General features: G+C 41.0%; 1 protein-coding gene across 7 annotated transcripts in view; it reads right to left on the minus strand.

Moving 5' to 3' along the window:
• Positions 1–20,925, minus strand: part of THADA (THADA armadillo repeat containing) — a 358,450-nt gene that overhangs the window by 66,043 nt on the left and 271,482 nt on the right. For all 7 annotated transcript variants that reach the window (XR_012655623.1, XM_075064366.1, XM_032775058.2 and 4 more), the window contains one exon: positions 12,195–12,280. Coding sequence is in view for 6 of the 7 variants with exons in the window: in XM_075064366.1 (XP_074920467.1) it covers positions 12,195–12,280 (86 nt within the window). In the remaining variant the exon portion in view is untranslated. The remainder of the gene's footprint in view (positions 1–12,194; positions 12,281–20,925) is intronic.

The raw sequence follows: 20,925 nt of genomic DNA on the forward strand, positions 1-20,925 counted from the left end.
CCACCAGTTATCAGCTCTTAAGGAACTCATGCAGGTTTTAACAGTGATAGTAGTTAAAGTCTCTAGGAACTTCTCTGTACCCATTCCTAAATGTCCTCTTGATTTGAGTATCACTGCGTGTCTCATTGAAAGATGCAGTGGACTCTAAGCATGCTTCAGACTTATGTGTTCTTAGTGGTTTTATTCCCTACACAAAAGATATAGGGGAACGGGAGCTCAGAGAACAGTAACAGCATTGTCTATCTATATCTACAGTTACTGAGGCATAGACAAGGCTAGAACTCCAGAGATTTATTCTTGCCCTTTGGAATCAGTCTAAGGATTGAATATCTCTATGGATGATCCATTGTCTGCTGTGTTGGACCATCAGAAATATCACAAGTCCCGTAGTTACACCAAGCCCCAGAGTCTTGACAATAGATGCAAGTATTCTAGGTAGAGGAGCAAACTCAGGGAAGATGTTCAAGGACCAAAAATCTAAGCAGCATAAATCTCTTGGAAGAGACAGATGACATAATCTAATTGGGACAAATTATGCTATTTGCGTACATCATCCATCAAGGATGGGAAACAAATTCAAGTCTTAGGGTACGTCTACACTGCACGATTATTTCGAATTAGCTTAAACCGATATTACAAAACAGATCTAATAAAATCGGTTTAGCGCGTCCACAGTGGGATCCCGAAATCGATTGTTTGCGTCCATGGTCCAAAGCTACCATCGATTTCAGGAGCGGTGCACTGTGGGTAGCTGTTCCTCAGCTATCCCATAGTTCCCACTTCCGTGTTGAGAGCACAGTGCCTGATGGGGCAGAAAACACTGCCCCGGGTGGTGCTGGGTACAGCCTCACCCCTCCCTTTGTGAAGGCAGCAGACAACCCTTTGGCGCCTTTTTCGCGGAGTGCATTGAGCAAACGCCATAGCACAGCAATCTTTCCCTTTTTTTTTTCACGTGGTGGGGGGGGGAAATAAACTGAGGAGCTGTTCCCTGAACCACGCCAGACACTGTGTTTGAACCTACAGACATTGGGAGCTCAGCCAAGAATGCAAATAATTTTCAGAGACTGCTGTGGACTGTGGGATAGCTGGAGTCCTCAGTACCCCCTCCCTCCCTTCATGAGCGTCCATTTGAGTCTCTGGCTTCCCGTTACGCTTGTCACGCAGCGCTGTGTATCCTGGAGTTTTTTATTCAAACGCTTTGGCATTTCGTGTTCTGTAACGGAGCTGGATACAACAGATTTGTCTCCCCATACAGCGATCAGACCTAGTATCTCCCGTACGGTCTATGCTGGAGCTCTTTTTCGATTTCAAACTGCATCGCCAGCCGTGCTGATCAGAGCTCCACGCTGGGCAAGCAGGAAATGTAATTCAAAAGTTCGCGGGGCTTTTCCTGTTTACCTGCCCGCTGCATCCGAGTTCAGATTGCTGTCCAGAGCGGTCAGTGCTGCACTCTGGGATGCCGCCCGGAGGCCAATAACGTCGATTTCCGTCCACATGAACCCTAATCCGAGTTATCACTATCGAATTTAGCGCTACTCCTCTCGTTTGGGAGGAGTTCCGAAATCGATTTAAGGAGCCGTTTAACTCGATATTAATGACGACGTCGTGTGAACGGATACAGCGTTAAATCGGTATATCGGCCATTAAACCGATTTAAAGTCGCAGTGTAGACCTGGCCTAAATGTAGAAACAACTCAGACACTTTCCTGGGCAGACCGTTCCCTTGCCTCCCCCACGTGGAACATAGTAAGGGATCTCTGAGATGGGAGACTGGCTAATTAGCCAACCATTTAACAACTTAGTGGTCACAGATATTCCAGTCTATATCATAGCTGGGAATGGATGCCCTACCTCACTCTTGGTCGACTATGCCTTTCCTTCACCACCACTGCTGAGAGTAGAAGGAAAGAGGAATGTGGAACTGCCCTCAGTTTTAGCAGGTCCAAACAGGGTGCTCTCCTTAGTCAGTTCTGAAACACTACCACATGGAGGGTTCCCACAGCCACAACAGCAGCAAAGAGTGTCTTGGTGGTAGCTGCACCCAAAAGTGGCAAGACTGGGGCTAGCTACCTGGTCTACTCTGAATGTGGATGCAAGACCTGGTGGCTTCTCTTCTCTCTACTGAAGGCCGGCTGCAGGCTCAGGGAGCCCTCATAGTATTGGTTACGTGATGGTCACATTTTCAAGCTTTTCTTTACAACCATAAGGACAACGAACATGTTTTTTAAATGAAAGCTTCAATCCTGACATCACATGACCCGGGGCCCTAGTCACACTGCTCTTCTGCCTATGCCTTTGTACAGTCTTGCCTATGGGTGTATCCAAACCTCAATGAGAGTGAGCAACGCCTGAGGACTCCAGTGAAACCCAGCAGAGCTTGCGTGATGATATTTTGAACATCAGCACTGTCTACTGTTAGGTGGAGCTTGGCTTGTGAGTAGATTTTAGGAGTACCTTTTTTGAATTAATTCAAACTCTGTTTATAACTAAAATAAGAGAACATTTTAGTTCTAGTAGTCCTATCTAAAAGCCTACGGTGATGTCTTCACTGTACAGTTAACTCAAGTTTTATAAGCTTGAGTTAACTCCTCTTGAGTTAGCCTAGCTCGAATGAGAGCAGCCACACTGTAAAATACCACTCCAGAGGTACAGTGATTGGATCAGCAGCTGATAAATTGTGCTAACATGAGCTGTAACCTGTACCCCCTGCACCACCACACGAGTTCAGAATGTGTATGTATTGATGGAACTCAAGTTAGAGGCAAGACTCGAGTTATAACTCACGTTAACTCTGCAGTGAAGACAAGCCCTATGCACGTTGAAATTAATGTTTAAAACTTAGCGTATTGTACTTTAATATAGATACTTCTGTTGCTCTATCTAGTCTCCTGTCTGATTTTTTTCACCTTTTGGAAGAAGCGGTCTATCTACTCTCAAACAATAATCTCCTATGATAACTTCATGTTCAAAGTTCACACACAGAAAATGTGACCAGGCCCTCTGAGGCCCAGAGAGGCCTGGGCCACTTCCAGCTTTTGAGAGCCTAGCCATAATATAAATAAATAATGACGACACAGAACTGATATCTTTTTATTAATCTTTATGAACATTTTAACTCTTTAATAGGACAAAATCTATATCAGTTAACAAAAAAAATGTCTTTTACCAAATCACATCCCTTATTTGCATCTCTAAACTGAGAGAGTGTGTCACATTTTGGTCCGATAGGGATGCACATAAAAACAAGTAGTGAAATTTATCAAATGCCAAAAAATTAACAAGTGTCTAAATTTGAGGCCCCCTTTGAGCTTGAGGCCCAGGCCAAATGGCCCTCCTGGCCCCCCATCTGATTGACCCTGAATGTGACTTCTCTGTTCAACAACCAGAAGTGCCTCCACTTACTCTCACCTATCCCCTGGGGGGTGGAGAGCTATTTTCTACTCTTCTCCACTCCTGCCTCCTAACTAGACAAAGAATAGACACCTGCACTCTTACATTTTTCTCTCCATGTTCCCCCCAGAATCCTCTCCTCCACCTTCTCCAATATTAACTGGTCTCCCACATATCCTTTCAAAGTCCCCAATCCATCACATTCTTCCTGTTATGCCACATTCCCCTACAGCCCCCTCAAGTCTTCTCGTTGCCCCCCACAATTCTCTGCAACTGCCCTGAGTCTCTCTCCTATCCCTACTCCTCTGAGCCCACTCAGTCTGCCTCCTGCCCCCTCACTTTCCATTGCACCCTCCTCAGTCTGCCTCCTGTTCCAACACATATTTCCTTGTACTCTTCCCTTGTTCTGCCTCTTGCTTTTTACACATTCGTGATTCCTCACAGTTCCCCATCCAATTCCCTAACACCACCCTATCTAGCATTCTCCTGTCCTCTGACCCTCACATGGTGACTAAGGTGTCACTACTGTCCCTGATGGCAGCTGGTGTCAGCCCTATTTGCAGCAGTGGGAGATGGCAATCATTTTTGCTGGGAGCAGCCTTTCTTTCATTTGCAAAGGTGAGAGAGGGATGGTGGCCACCTTGTTGGAAGGCGACATGTGGCTTCAGTCATGTTGACAATAATGAGGGATGCTGGCCATTCTGGATGAGGGAAAAACTTCATAAGATTGAAGGCAGAAATCAGCAATTCACAAGAATCTTTTTAAAAAAATCTGAATATTGTGAGACTTGCGATAAAACTGCAAGAGCTGGCATCAATAGTGCCCCCCTTTCTGATGCTTCGTCCCTCAGTACTCTATGTGTAAAATGGACTAAATATTTCCTTTCCTCATCGGGCTGTTTAGTAATGTTTGTGAGGTGCAATGATAAATGATGATGAGGCCCATAAATACCTAATTAGGCAAGTAGCCAGGTGAGACAGATTTTTCAAATTCTATGTATATGTAGGGAAAAATCATCTTTTTGCCTAGAATATCAATCTTTTCCAGGACAAGGGGCTAACTTTATTAAATCAGAATATTGGGTAATCCAACCAAATTTCATGTTGATTTGCCTAACTGAAAGTCAGTGGGAGTAAAGTATCTAAAAGTCTGCACATTCTAAAAACATGTTTTAAATCTTTAGTCAAAAGAATGGCATTGACCATGTACCACATTAAATGCATCTGCACCCACAGTTTAGATAATTTATGACATAATGAACAGATGAAAATTGTTTTCAATTTGTTCAGATGGAATTTGTTAAATTTAACCTAATTAGACCAAATAATCAAAGCAGGCATTTGTAAGCTGCCAGTGGTCCCTCTCCCCCCCACCCCCGTTATAATTGTTTGGCCACATTTCTTAGAGATTTAGGTAAAGAAAGTTAAAATCTCATTAAAATAACTGACCTTATACTTATCCTTGTCACGTTAATTATTCAAGTTGTAAGGAGTATAAAGTACTTTTAACTGTTTTTCCTGGATTTTACCATTATTAATTTTTAAGTTAGCCTTTGGGAAAGCTTACTTTACTTAGCGTTTAGCTTCCTTTTAAGAGCAAGTTGTATAAAATGAAAACATCCACATTCTCAGCCTTAGAATTATATATAATATCTGCAAGTTTATCACTGAGACAAACGGTTTTGGAGATTCCAGCTTCATTTTCACAAACTAGTTACTGTAAAACGTTTGGCGTTTTGATAATATATGGAAGCTAAGAAAAGTTTATTATATTTGGCAGAAACTCAGGACAAGTACTATGCGTTCTAATTAGCAAAGAAAACCACAAATATATTTGACAAAGATAACACCACTGTAAAATATTTATTCTAAGGATAGCATGGCCATGTGGTGTAAAACAAAAATAAAATGCCAGACAACTTTACTGATTGCCTGTTTTTTGTGTCTCACACATTCCAGATGCACTTATGTTCTTGCAGTTGTACCTATTGACAAATATGAGTCCTTAAAGATACCTAAAAATAAGACAGATCTGTCCAGTTTATTAGTTTATTTACTGCAGTGCATCATGGGACTGAGAATACTAATTGGATACCAATCTGCACAATGCTTGTGAAACCTACAACACTTGATATAAGGAATAAAATGCTAAAACTTGGCATGCAAGTCAGAATCTAGTTTTTCAATTTCAATAAATTGACTTTACCCGGATTACTGACCTGCTACGTTTTGGCATCAAAAGAAGCTGTCAACATAGGGTACAACTGTCAAAACACTCAGCATTAGTCTAACTTTATTCCCATTGATATTAATAAAAGCAGAGTTAGGCAAATGCTCGGAACTTCTGAAAATCCCACTCTTAAACTGTCAAAAATCTAAATATGGACATGAAATTCTAATGGCTTCATTCCATTAGGTTCACACCTTTGAGATCATACTCATGGTTTTCTCTCTCCTACTGAAGCAACAGTATTTCTGAAAAAAGTATATAACGCTACAGTACTTCTGAAGTCAAAAGGAGTTGCCTATGCATATCTGAGGACAGAACTGGGCCTGAGGAGGCTGGCAGTATATGCATAGTAGAAAAAAGTGTCTATTAAGGATTTATACATAGACTTTTCTTTCATCTTTTCTCTGGTAGCTTTGACTGGTTTCCTTTTCTTCTTTATTTATATATTCTTATTTGATTTATGGGAGAACAGTATGTTAAATAAACAAATATCTGCTTTATTCTGTGCAAACTCTGCCATTTACTATTAGAGCTCATATTATAATTTTATATATATATTTGCTTTTTATGAATTGACAAGAGGTATTGGACTGTAGCAAGGGTAAATCACTGAATGGCACAAATAAAGGGACATCTGTCTGAGGAGGAAAGGTTGTGTCTAGGAGGGTTTCCCATCTGTTATAGGGAGGATGTATGCCATGTTGTAGCCATGTCGTAGCCTTGAGCTCCTGCCTTAAAAGGCTGAAAACAGCCTGGGGAGAGGGCTGTGACAGGGAAGGAAAAGCAGGGATGATTGGGGAAAGTAGCCTCAGCTGGGAGCCATGCCCCAGTCAGGCCGAGGCCGACTTAATGAGGGCCCAGCTGGCCCTTATAAGAAGGCTGGGCCAGAAGCCAGAGACAGACTCTCTGTAGCTTTGAGAGGGAGGGATCGAGCTTCAGGGAGCTGAGAGAAGGTACCTGGAGTGTGGCAGGGCTGGGGGAAGGCCAAGGGAGCTGGGGAGCTCCAGCCTGGAAACCCCCCAGGCTGCGGCCTAGTGGAAGGCCAGTTAGGTACTGGGGTTGCAAGGGGCAGCCCACAGGTAGGTAGGGGCTTTTACACTGCAGTCTGCCCCAGTGAGCGGGGGCTAGATGGTGACTGGCAGTAGCTCACGACAGAGGCAAGGTGGGTATAGAGGGTTGCGGGTTCCCCGGGTGGGGAGACCCTGAGACTGAAGGTGCATTGCCAGGGGGCAGCACCCCAAAGACAAGGGACACCGGGTCCTGGGAGCGGCAGTGGGACACTGGCCTACAGAGGGAGCTATGGAGGCTGGAAACGCTAATTCCCTGAGACAACCAGCAGGAGGCACTGCAGCGGTGAGTAGCACACCATGACAGCTACTAACCAGATGGAGTTACCTGCCACTAAGAATTAGAGAGCAGCAGCAGCCTGGAACCCAGATAAGTGTGCTCTTTACAGAAATCTGATAATAAAAAATATTGCACCTAAACAAATGGATAGTCCATCCAGTCTTGTACACTGTTTCTGGCAAAGGCCAATGCTGAATGTAATTGTGCAATAGTACAACATGAGCAGGAGTTCTTCTTGACTTCAGCTGGTGTTTTCTAGAATTTTCAAAAATAACTAGAAATACAAACCTGGCCCGATGTACATCCTGTAGCAAACTGGACCTAAATTTTGTGGCAAGGTCCCTGGGTTCTGTTGCATTCCAATGGAAATTCTGGAGCAGGTTCAGATAAATAATATTTTTTCCCAATCACCCTTACTTGTCAGTCAATTCTTCTATTAAGCCATAAAACGCAGATCTACATTGAACAGTGTAGTTGTGAAACTAGACCTATTCAACAGACCCTTTTATTGCCTGCATTCAGACTCTCGCTTACCTCAAGGACACAAGTCTCTACTACATTTTATTCCGTTTAGAACTTGGAAGTCCACTCTCCCATTACTGTCCTAGTTCTATGCTTTGGGATATTTTTGAAAATACAAGTAATAATACCATGCAAAACAAGAAGAGTTAATGCAACATTAAAGTTTACAATCAAGCATTTAAAATTCAGGAAATGCTGACTGGAGTCAGGTCCTCACTTAAAAGTTTGCCACCACAGCTATGTCAGTTAGGACTGTGAAAAAATCATTCCCCAATCAACAAACCTATACCAGCAAAAGCCAGTGTAGATGAAGTTATGCCAGCAAGAAAGTCCTTTTGCCAAGATGGCTTATTATGTTTGGTAAACTTCTATTAGGAAACTTCTATTAGGAAAGTCAGTATAGTTTACCACTATAGCTAATCAGTCTCAGTGGCAATGAAAACAATCAAGCAATATCAAGATTGCACGTATCAGACAAACTTCTTATAAGGTGTGTAGTGAAATGACCACTTTCTTTTCTGCCTCCCTCCTTCAACTCAAATCAGTTTCCTCTTTACTTTCCACTACCTTTTACTAATAAGCTACCTGACTCTCTGAATTTCCTATCACTAGTAATTCCTTGACTCCTCATCTCCCTAATCTCCTATGTCGTCCACTGCAGTGCTGTTCTATTTGGAAGGAGAGTACTTGGCTATTCTCCAGCAGGATACACTTGTTACAAGTTACCAATTTTAAAGTTCCCAGGCTTCCCCAAGTCAGAGGAGCTCCAGAATGCATAGTCCTCCCTCATTAAATTGGAAAAACCCTGGAACATGCCAGATTTGAAGATTGTGGCCAACACAGTCCATTGGACGGTTAACATAGACATAATGGTTTAAAGGTATGCAGTACTATAAATGTGTTAGGTATTATTCTAACCACTGAAGATAGGAACCAGCTCAGCAAAGAAGCTAAACCAGATGAAACCTTAAAATGGATTTCAACAAAGGCAGAAGAGGTCTTTTTGGAGCTACAGAGAAAGTGCTATATATCTGAATGATATAAAGAGTTTGGATTTGAACCAGTTTTCACTTTGTTTCAACTGTAGTTATAACCTATAAGAAAAGCGAAAGGTAAAACATTTCTTGAAAATTTTCATTATCTTTGGGTCATGTGGCATCTCAGGAGTCTTAGCACTGAGATCCAAAAGCACAGCAGAAGCTAGCGCTAAGCATCAAAACTTTGCATGCTGCTTGAAGAGCATAAGGGCTTTCATACTGGGAAACAAATGAACAGTGGCCAGATGCCCTTTAAGAAGCTGACTACTGTATGATATTTGTTGTTACACACTCCAAATAAGTTTTTTGTGTGCACAAACAGTAGAGACTAAACTGTGCAAACTTATGATGCAAGTCTCTAATTTTAATAAAGGTTTCTGAGGAAGTGTATTCTGCAACACTCATGACCAAAGCAGTAAAGCAGAATATCTAGCCTTTTTAAAATGATAAATACGTCTGGACCTTATCTCAACATATATTTTTTGGGTTATAATCAATTTTTAGTTGAGCAAGATAGTTTTAGTCTCCACCACTGCTGCCTCTCCTCCCTTTCCTGCATCTTAAATTGCTTTGAATTTGTGTAGCAAATTCCACATGGTCTAAACTGGACTTTAACAGAGAGGTTTTATTTATTGAAGAGAACAAATCATTGACAGAAAGTAAATGTAAAATAGGAAAAGACTAAGCATGGTTGTACTCTGAAAATGTCTTTGTAATTGTAACCCCTTTGACAGGCACAATCAATTAGAAGTGGTCTGATTTTAACCAGTTGCAGACTCATTACACTGCATTCCAGTTTGTGTTGATGAAAATCAGTTTCAGTCTGTGGCCTGGAACTCATATACAGCACTTCCTGGGGCCTCTTATATAAACACACTAAGAAACAGCTTTATTTGGACTTGTCCATCCCCCTTTTATTTTACTGAAACAACTTTACAAATCAAGAATAAAATAGAACAGTTGTGGCCCATAACCAGAAACACACTCATTGGAGCAAGATATTTAAACTATGAAGAATGTAAAACTTCAAATTGCAATGGCTGCTTACAGTATTTCAGTATAAGACTTGAGACAACACTGCTTAGGCTACAGATTCTCTTTAATATACTATTAGAACACTTCTAGTTGTATATAACATAACAGAGTGCTCTTTCAGTCTTTATTTGAATGCATTTTCATAGAATATGTACTGAAGTAATGTAGTATTTTGAAATTATCATATGTGAACACAAATTTTAATGACTTTCCCAGTGGAGTACATATGAACAAAGATAAAATATGTATATACACTATCAGTTTGTTTAGGATCAAATATTTTCCCACAGCACAAAGCCCAAGTTTCAGGAGCTGCGAATAGGGAATGAAATCCTCTAACCCCCAGATATGGAGTGGAGACGCTACCAGTAGTACAGCCACAGCAACGCAAGAGAGTCTGTAATGAATCTGCTCCTCAAAAGATGAGGGTTGGAAGGGAACGGATGAATTGACAGATGTGGACAGGTCAACAAAGACCTCTGATCTATGTGCAGCAGTTGTCAAAAAGCAGATAAGATATTAAGATGCATAAGGGATGTGATGGAAATTGATAAAAAATATGACAATGCCACTATATAAAACAATGAGATGCCCTCACCTGGAATATTGTATTTAATTTTGATTACTCAGTTTTAAAAAGGATTAGTGCAGAATTACAAGGGGCTCAGAAGCAGGCAACAAGAATGATTAGGGGCTTGGAAAAATTCTCAGATGAAGAGAGATTGAAAAGACTAGGATTGCTCACCTTAGAAAGAACACAAATAGGAGGAAACATGATAAAAATATATAAAATAATGAATGGTCTTGAAAGCAGGTTTTGAATGTTTTCAGCATATCAGTATTGCAAGAAGGACAAGACATTTAGACAGATAACAAGAAAATCTGGAGTTATAACAGTAAATATATTTTTAAATGTATTTTTAAAAAATGAGACTTTTGGAAGAGATATAAAACCTCATGTTTCAGGGCACAAGTCAAACTCTAATTATTGTGGATAGGAAGAAATTTTCCCTGGGGGCAGGTTATACTAAAACTACTTTCCGCAACATTTCTGGTACCTTCGTTTGATGCATCGGATATTGGCCACTGTTTGTGACAGGATACCAGATTAGATGCAGCACTGGTCTGATCCAGGATGGGAATGTCGATGTTCCTATATAGGATCTACGTAGTCGTGGAGCCACTAAACCTGAAGCCCCATGGCATGGAGCAGGAGCAACCTCTTCATTGCACAGGACGTATGAACCCTTTGCATTGGCCTCTGCCTCCTAACCTCCTCCCATGAAGTATGCCCCTTTGGGGGCTATTTTCTACATCCCCACTGCTATTACTTCAGATATTTCAGCTTGGTTAAGACCACATTTCCCACAGTTTCTCTTTTCACTTGATCCTTCAGTAGAAGCATGCATTTGGATTCAGCATCAGGCTATGCTGGATTTAATGTCGCCCAGAACTTGTGGGTCCCTGTTGGTGGAAAGCTCACTGGGGGGAGGGGGATATGAAGCAGTACCAGATAATTGCAGCTCTTGCTCTGCCTGGGAGCTTGAGCTTGAGCTTGCCAGTTCTGCCCCAAAACTTGAGTGGTGCTAGCCAAGTAGTGTGACTGGCAGCATTCCTAGGTAAGTTAAATCTATTCTTGCCTTGCAGAAACCCCTCAGCAAGAAAATATGTGAAACAAGTGAAATGTATTTGTTTTAATTCTGAGTGTGTCTCCCTCCAGAAGAGACCCTCTTTTAAAAAAAGGATTTGTCTCAATCAGTTAAATGCAGCATTAAAATTAAACTACAAAACACTTATGTTATGGGTTTGAATTAAACCAACAAAACTGTCCTTAACTCACCTTTCTGTACCACTGGCTAAGGACAGGATGATAATAATAAAGCACCATGCTGAAGAACTGTGCAATACGTAGACACAGTAAGCTAATTATAGCTGCACAGAATTTATCCTTCCTCCAGTCACACTCCAGAGGCCTGGCCTTCTAATCGTGCTTTCACTTTACTTCATCATTTATTGTTTTTTGTATGACCATAAATAACATGCTAAGCAACAGTTTAACGCCATTAATAGTTTTGATTGGTCCTTCATCCAAGAACTTCCCATTGATGATGTAAACAATCAAACTGCTGAATCTTTGGAGGTGTGACTTTTTGTAAAACTTCTCTCCCTACTGCAGAAATGATCCCTATGAAGTTTTCCATACTCCCATGGAACTTACCCATTTTTTTCCAGGGTGGATTGGAGACACTATTCCATCTTTGAAATTTTGCATCAATAAAACAGAACTACTTAGAAAGCTTGAGCTACGTAGGGGATCAGAGTTCGACGTTTAAGCTTTTGACTAGAAGGAACATGAATGCTGAAAAGGCAGCACCTTTAACCCCTAGCAGGAAGGAACCCTCCTTCTCCTCAGCAGCCCCTACCAGTACTGGTTTTCACAGACACCAGTGGGTCATGAGTTTCTCCTCATCTGGACCCCTACACAAAGTGTCCTGATTCTCAAAAGTGCTCTGCACCAGCAGCTCCCACTGGTCTAACTAGTGCATCTATTCCCCCTAACCCTCACCCAGGATTAATACAGCACTGAAATTTCCAGCAGCAGATTTAGAAGTTGTATATTACAGTTGACTTGCCTTTTCTTCTAGATTTCCCAAGATAATCACTCAGCACAACAAGGACATCAAGATATGCAGCTCTGGTCACCAAACAAGGATTCTGCCTAGAAAAACAAATTGTTGACAGAAAGTAAATTCCTTATAAAATTCCCACTCTGCTCAGACACTGAAATTGTAACACAGAATCATAGAGCCAGAAGGGACTCTTGAGAAGTCATCAAGTCCAGCCCCATGTGTTGTGGCAGGACTAAGGCCTGGGGCAAGGGGGGAATCGATCCAATTTATGCAACTTCAGCTATGTGAATAACATATCTGAAGTCAATGTACTTAGATCGACTTACCATGGTGTTTCCACCTCAGTGAGTCGACTGCTGCTGCTCCCCCGTCGACTCTGCCTGCGACTCTCGCCAAGCTGGAGAACAGGAGTCGACGGGAGAGCGCTCGAGGATTGATTTATCATATCTAGACTAGATGCGATAAATCGATCCCTGCTGGATCGATAGCTGTCCGCGGATCCATCCGGTAGTGAAGACATTCCCCAAGTAAACCTAGATCATCCCTGACAGATGTCTGTCCAACCGGTTTAAAAATCTTCCAATGATGGGGATTCCACAACCTCTCTTGGAACCTTATTCCAAAGCTTAGCCATCCTTATAATTGGAAAATTTTTTCTAATATCTAACATAAATTTCCCTTGCCGCAGGTTAAGCCTTCTTTCAAACATTCAGTGGACATGCAGAACAACTGATCACAGTCCTCTTTAATAACATCCCTTAACATATTTGAAAACTATTAGCAGGGCCCCCCATAGTCTTCTTTTATCAAGGCTAAACATGCCCAATTTTTCTTAACCTTTCCTCACAGATCAGGTTTTCCACACCTTTCATAATTTTTGTTGATCTCCTCTGGACTCTGGAATTTGTCCACATCTTTCCTAAAATGTAGCATGCAGAATTGTACACTCCTAGTAATACACTCCAGAATGATAACTTTTTTCACAGCTGCATCACATTTTTGATTCGCATTCAATTTGTGATGCACTATAACTCCCAGATCTTTTTCAGCAATACTGCCACTTACCCTTTATTACCCATTTTGTAGGCATGCATCTGATTTTAAATTCCTAAGTGAAGTGCTTTGCACTTGTCCTTACTGAATTTCATCTTGTTGAACTCAGACCAATTCTCCAATTTCTCAAGGTCCTTTTGAATTCTAATCCTGTCCTCCAAAGTGCTTGCAAACCCTATCTTCATGTTGTCTGCAAATGCTATAAGCATACTCTCCACTCCATTATCAAAGTCATTACTGAAAATATTGACTGACCCCTGCAAGACCCTACTAGATATGCGCTACTAGTTTGAAAGCAAACTGCTGATAACTACTCTTTGAGGGGAAGGGACAGCTCAGTGGTTTGAGCATTGGCCTACTAAATCCAGGGTTTTGAATTCAATCCTCGAGGGGGCCGCTTAGGAAGCTGGGATAAAAATCAGTACTTGGTCCTGCCAGTGAAGGCAGAGGGCTGGACTCAATGACCTTTCAAGGTCCCTTCCCTTCCTGTTTTAGGAGATAGTTATATCTCCAATTTTTTTTTTTATTTTTTTTTTTTAAGTATGGTTCTTCAACAAGTTGTGAACCCACCTTATAGTAATTTCATCTGGACTGTATTTCCCTAGTTTGCTTATGAGAATGTCCTGTGGGAACATCTCAAAAGCCTAGCTAAAAGCAAGATTACATCACATCTACTGCTTCCCCCATCCACTAGGCCAGTTACCCTGTCAAAGAAGGAAACTAAGTTGATTTGACATGATTTGTTCTTGACAAATCCATTATGGCTATTACTTATAAACCTCAAGTGCTTACAAACTGATTGTTTAATAATTTGTTCCAGTATCTTCCCAGGTATCAAAGTTAGGCTAACACTGGTTTATAATTTCCCAGGTCCTCTTTGTTCCCCTTTCTAAATACAGGTACTATGTTTGCCTTTCTCCAGTCTTCTGTGACCTCACCTGTCCTCCAGATGTTCTCAAAGATAATTGCTAAGGGTTCTGAAATTGCTTCAGCTAATTTCTTAAGTACCCTAGTGAAGACTGAGGTGTTTTGTTTCAACCTTCTGGATGTCATTAGTTATTAATTCTCCTTCTCTGGTTAAGTAGAGGACCTACACTTCCCTTCATCTTTCTCTTGTTTCTCATGTATTTAAAGAACCTTCTCTTACTGATTTTTATGTCCTTTGCTAGGTATAACTCATTTTGTGCCTCAGCCTTCCAAATTTTGTCCCTACATGCTGTTGCTACTTCTTTTGAACTCCTCCTTAGCAAATTGTCCATGTATCCATTTTACGTAGGATTCCTTTTTGATTTTCAGGTCATTAAAGAGCTCCTAATGAAGCCATACAGGCATCTTACTATTCTTCCAGTCTTTCCTTTGCATCATGACAGTTTTCAGTTGTTACTGTATTACTGTAAACATAAAGAAACTAGCTGAGTCAAAAACTGGAATATCTTCAATTTATTGTCTAATTAGTACAGATCTATTGTTTGTACTAGACTGCATATGCAAAAGAATAGGCCAATGACCCGGAGATTTACATTCTGACTGAGTGACAGCCCTTCTAATGGAATTAAAAATGTCTCCCTCCACTCTTTTTCGCTTTTTACAGATTCAGACTAGCACAGCTACCCCTCTGATACTCCTCCCATTATGTTCCCATCAGCAATAAATGTCTTATTACACATTTCTATATTATTTTAAAGTAGCTTATTTGGGAGAGTCAGATCACATAAGTGTCTCATCACTATGTCAATTGACAAATCTACTTATTTTGTTATTGTTATTTAATTAACTAAAAGAACAGAAACAAAAGTCTAGATTTTCTCTTCCCTCTGTCCCCCTAAAATCTTTTCCCTTTGAGTACATCAAGGGCAGCCTCCATCACAAATGAACTGCTACATCTTTTGTTAGGCACAGCTACATTTCTGCTTTGGTTTAGAACATGTTATAATGAGTTTCTGAATTCAGAGTCTCTGTTTTGTGCACCCAAAATTTAATTTTAGGGGTTTCAGTTATTTAGTATCAGTCAACTGTAAACCACTTTCTGCTACACTTGATCAAACCACAAGTAATTAAAATCACCTGGACAATATGAAAGTTAATTCAGGCATATTTCTTTATTTTTCTCTGTATCACTATCACTGTGGGTTTCAGCCAGAATACCCTTTGCTAGGGCATAACTTATAGAATGAAAGAAACCCAGTACAATACAAACATAAATGGACATTGTAGGAGAGACAAACAACGGCAAGCTTTAGCTGTGACTAATACTTATGGCTGTACAAAATTCATGGCCATGAAAAATGCATCATGGGCCATGAAATCTGATCTCCCCTATGAAATCTGGCTCCCAGCTAGGGGCTCCTACCCTGCACAGGGCTCCAGCTGTTAGTCCTGGCCAGCGATGAGAAGGGATGAGATTTCCTCTTTCCCTGCAGAAGCCACTCCCAGGGTGGGTCGGACCCATTTCTAAGAACCTCAGGAAGCTGCAATGGCTCTAGTTGTTACACTCCCCACCTCCCCTACATGGAGGCTGCGGCTCCAGCTGTCGCCCCCTGTACGGGGAAGCTGTGGCTTCAGCTGTCATCTCTCCACTCGGGTGGGAGACTGCCAGGAAAACCAGACATATGGTAACGCACTCCAACATACACTGTGACCCTCACTTCTGCGCTGCTGCTGGCAGGGGCGCTGGCTTTAAAGCTGGGCGCCTGGCCAGCATCCTTCCTCTCTGGCTGCCCAGGTCTAAAGGCAGCAGGGCAGAAGGGTGGCAATTCCACCAGCCTCGTACAATAGCCTTGTGACCCCCACACTCTGACAGCCTTTTGGGTCGGGAAACATCTGAAAATGTGAAACAGACTAATTTTAAAATCTCCTGGCTGTGAAATTGACCAAAATGGCCTGTGAATTTGGTAGGGCCTTACTAATACTCAGTGTTCAATATTTCATTTTAATTTTAGTTTCTGAAGTTTGTTTTGCATGCTTAATTTAAGCTTTAAATTCACTCAAGGATTTAATTACAGTATATTTCAAGAAACAGTTTCAACCTTACAACTTCTTGAAAATTCTGGAAAAAAACACGGGAACATTTTTGCAAGTTTACAGAGAATATACACAACCATGACATGAAAATGAAAAATTTGCTTTAGGACAAAAGTTTTGCAGCTGTATGGACTACAGAAGAGGCAGTTCGTCATGGCAATGGAAAACCCAGCTGTTGTAACACACCCCTGGAGAGGAAAACTTGGTTATAAACATATATAACCTAACACACATTTACCTTTCTGGCCTGTAACTTTTCCATGCTACATATATTATTCCAATGCAGTGACATAAGGTATTACACATTTTTCAAAACTGTCAGCCAAATAAAAGAAGGAAAAATTCCTAGTCCTTTTTTTTTCCTAGTAGAGCCAATGCGAATATTCAGGGGCTATTTTCCCCTTAAATTAATCTTCCCAGTCCAATAAAAAAGAGATATAAAGCCTCTTCTAAACGACTAGTAAGAGATGCAACAAGAAGTATGTGGTTGTCACCCTCTGTTCTATATTCCACTTGTATCATCATTATTGCAATAAACTCAAGCCTCTACCAGCTGAAGTACTCGAGTCTCAACATGTTTCAAAATCTGGGTCAGCTCTGAAAAGCCTGATATTTAAAAGTAAAGATAGCTCCCAACTTTGGACTGTCATAGCTCAAGAACCACAGCTTTGAAAATCAAGATCTATTTCCTGCCTGTGGTAAGAATATCACGTGTTTCTCTTTAGTATGTATGTGTGGATAGATAGATAGATAGAAAGAAAAACTAAGGTTTTGTTGACCCAAAAGTATCTGCAAATTTAACATGAAGTTGACAAATAATTTCAGCCACATTTCCCTCCCCCCAAAATAGTGGTGGAATAAGAAAAGCAGTGGCAGTGACGACCTCCCTTCTAACTTTTAGTCCAGAGGTTAGGGCACCTGCCTGGAATGAAGAAGACCTGGAGTTCAATTCCACGCTCTACCTGACATGAAAATGGGATTTGAACTTAAGTCCCATATAGTGCACAAGAGTGCCCTAGCCACTGGGCTCTAGGATATCCTCTCCCCCGCACTCAAGCTATTCGGCTGTGTATAGATAATTAAATAGGGGGGTTTGAATGGTCTCCCATCTCCAAGGTGAGTACCCAAACCACAAGGCTATAGAGTCAATCTCACACTCTCTCTCTCGCCCACTGGCTCTCCTGCAATGACTGATACCCAAGTTCAAATCCCTTCTCTCACATCAGCCAGAAGAGGAATTGAACCTGGGTCTCTCACATCCCAGGTGAGTGCTCTGTCCACTGGGAGGCATTGACAGTATCCCTTTTTGTTAGAGGCATAATTATATTTTATTATAATTAGCTTTCTTTAAGAAAATAAACCCACAGAATCGAAAGACAGGTTTGAAATGGCCACATAAAACCCAAATGCTTTTAGTAACTAAGTTTTAATTTTGGACACAACTTACCTAAAGAGAGTCCCAAACATGTTATACTTTATCAGATCATAAGTGATCCAAACACCGTAAATGCTGTATTGTTCTAGAGAGACATTCATTGGCAAGTCAATACAATGCTTTAAAGGCTCCTTCACAACATGTAGCAGTGTAAAGCCAGTATGATTTTCCTAGCTATATATTTATGAGTAGGTTTTACAATTTGTAATACAAGTACAGTCCATGTATAGAAACTCATGAATAATTATACATCTTTCACAACACAGATATTTTATCCAGGTGAGCCACAAAAGTGAAATAGTTCAGAGAAACCAAAACACACTGCAGTGTTATAATGCAAAGATCTGCCCCCAGCAAAGATGTATATCATTAAGAACAATGCCTAGAGGAAGCCATTATCATTTCAATATGGCTATACCTATTTTTAAAAGTTGTAAAAAAAAATAGCTTCTACACACATGGACTAAGCAAAGTCCAAATATTTACACAGCCAAGTTTCAGTTCTTGGTATTATGTCAGTGTTCTCAATTTTCACACACTAGTTTGGCAGAAACTAGAAGCTTTTCAGAGACAGCATGCTCAATGCATGGGGAAAGAAAATGACTCAACAGTGAGGATCCAGAACACATTAAGAAACAAAGTGATGGCTCAAAACAGTCCCATCCAGTTATCTGGAGAGAAGAGGACAATGGCTGGGAGACAGCTGAATTAAAATGGGGTGGATGGTGGGCATACAGAGTTCCAACTGGACCACAGAGAATCTCATGGGAGCTAAAACTGCTCCCAGACTCCCACTTTTCATACAATGTTTTGACTCAAAGCAAATGTTCAGTTTCTATTCTATGTCTCTGAAAGACATGGCTGACATAACCTTTACGGAAAAAGTGACAACAGCACCACAGCATCATATCAGCTTGTGTGTACGGTATGTCTTTTGATTTAGAAATGGTGCTTTATTAGCTTAGGGTTAGCCAAATGTTTGGTGTTGGCTTGTTTCAGTGCTTTGCACATGTGAGTAAAATTTCTAGCAATATATGCCAGTTGGACACAGCAGAAAATCCAATTTTCCAAAAGTAAACAATTCCACTATTGCTCCGGCTGTCACAAAAACTCTGTGTCGAACTCAATGCTGAAACTGACTTTATATAACAGCACCCAATAGCTGGATGGCCTATCCTGAAATATTACAGTTATGTGCAGCTTGTATAATTTAAAATCATGTCTCACACAGATTTCTACAGAAACTGTGCTCTTACATTTTATTTTATTTTATTATTAATATAAAAATGTTTTACATCCTTTCCACTACAAAGGTAGTTAACTAAATATAATGGTGCTCTGGTAAATAAGCCTAGTAGAAATCTTGTCTCCAGTCAAAAATCCTAGCAGTAGCTAGGATGTGAGTTTAAGCATTCAAAACAGCACTCCTTATTTTTGTCCACAGACAAATGGCCAAAATGTAGGTCACCTTCCTCTCCACCTGAATACACCTCTACCCCGATATAACGCTGTCCTCGGGAGCCAAAAAATCTTATGGCGTTATAGGTAAAACTGTGTTATATTAAACTTGCTTTGATCTGCTGGAGCACGCAGTCCCACTCCCCCGGAGCACTACTTTATCGTGGTATATCCAAATTTGTGTTATATCGGGTCACATTATATTGGGGTAGAGGTGTATTTATGAAAAAAAATACATTACGCATCCAGTTCAGATGACTAATCAAATCAAAATATGAAGAAAATAGGCTGTTCATAAAAAATTACACAGGACTTAGGCTTGACAGGACTTTTATATCTGAGGGAGGAAAAATGTAGTTTCCTAAAAGTTCCATGTTGTGCCTTTGTGTCACTTCCTGCTTCTCCTAGGCAGGAGTGGCGCCAGGGTTTTTGGCGCCCTAGGCAGGGGTCCTTCTGTGCTCCTGGTCATCAGGGCACTTCGGCGGCGGGTCTTGGAGCGAGTGAAGGACCCGCCGCAGAATTGCCGATGACGACCCAGAGCGCGGAAGGACCCCCCACCGCCAAAATGCCGCCCTCCCAAATCCTGGTGCCCTAGGCGACTGCCTAGGTTGCCTAAATGGAAGCTAGGGGAAATTGATCTAAAATACGCTGCTTCAGCTACGAGAATAGCGTAGCTGAAGTTGATGCATCTTAGATCGACTTACATATCGTCCTCACAGCGTGGGATCGACGGCTGCGGATCCCCCGTCGACTCTGCTTCCACCTCTCGCACTGGCGGAGTTCCAGAGTCAACGACAGAATGTTCAGGGATCAATTTATCACATCTAGACAAGACACAATAAATCAATCCCTGATAGATCGATCGCTACCTGCCATCAACAGATAATCACTCAAGGTCTTGAAGGAATGTTCTTTTAATTTGATGAGGAAGAAGAGAAAAGAGACAGTGCCATAAACTGCTCCCAGTGGCTCACCATGTAATTTCATAGATTTAGGGGCTTAAGATGACTGGAAGGAATGAAACAGGAAGTGTGAAGAAATAGTGAGGTCTGTATGAGGCCCTCAGCTGCATTATTTCGTTCTGAAAGCGCTAGCAAGCTCAACTTTGACATTGTTTTCTGGCTGTGAAAGTGTTTCCTGACAAATGAAATCTCATCTTTATAACTGGAATTGAATTCTGTATCAGAGACTTGAAAGAAAAATCACAGACATCACCCTTCATACCAAACACAAACATCCACTAACGCTGGGTTAGACCTCAAATAAGACTTAACGGACTGGCCAATTTTATATCATTAAGGTTGAACAAATCACTGTAGTCTGAGACTTGGTGGTAGTTACATTTTTAATGCTGGTGTGTGAATATAAAATTAGGAAGAGTTGAAGTCACTGCAAAAATAGGAACCTTTCATGAGTTCCTAGAATCCTGGGGAAAAAATTAAGAGAAAATGTTAATAAAACTAAATATTCCCTTTATCTTTATGTGCTCACATTCAGATTTCTATGAACAGGTCCAAAGTCAGCAGTTATATAGTAATATAATCATTGGGATAACAATAAGTGATTTGTTTTTAAGCAAGAAACTGATTGGTATGTGAAGCAGGAAATCTATCCTTCATAAGATATGCCCCCCTCTGCGAATGTAAATCTGAGTTGCCAGGTTTAGAATCTTAATGTGCAACTACATTTTGATCCAGCTGGCTTTGGAATGCATAATAATGTTGGAACCCCTTTGATTTTTGCTCTACCTTTACCTCCCCTAAGCAG

The sequence above is a fragment of the Chelonoidis abingdonii genome, chromosome 3, assembly GCF_003597395.2.
Source record: "Chelonoidis abingdonii isolate Lonesome George chromosome 3, CheloAbing_2.0, whole genome shotgun sequence".
NCBI classification, from domain to species: Eukaryota; Metazoa; Chordata; order Testudines; family Testudinidae; genus Chelonoidis; species Chelonoidis abingdonii.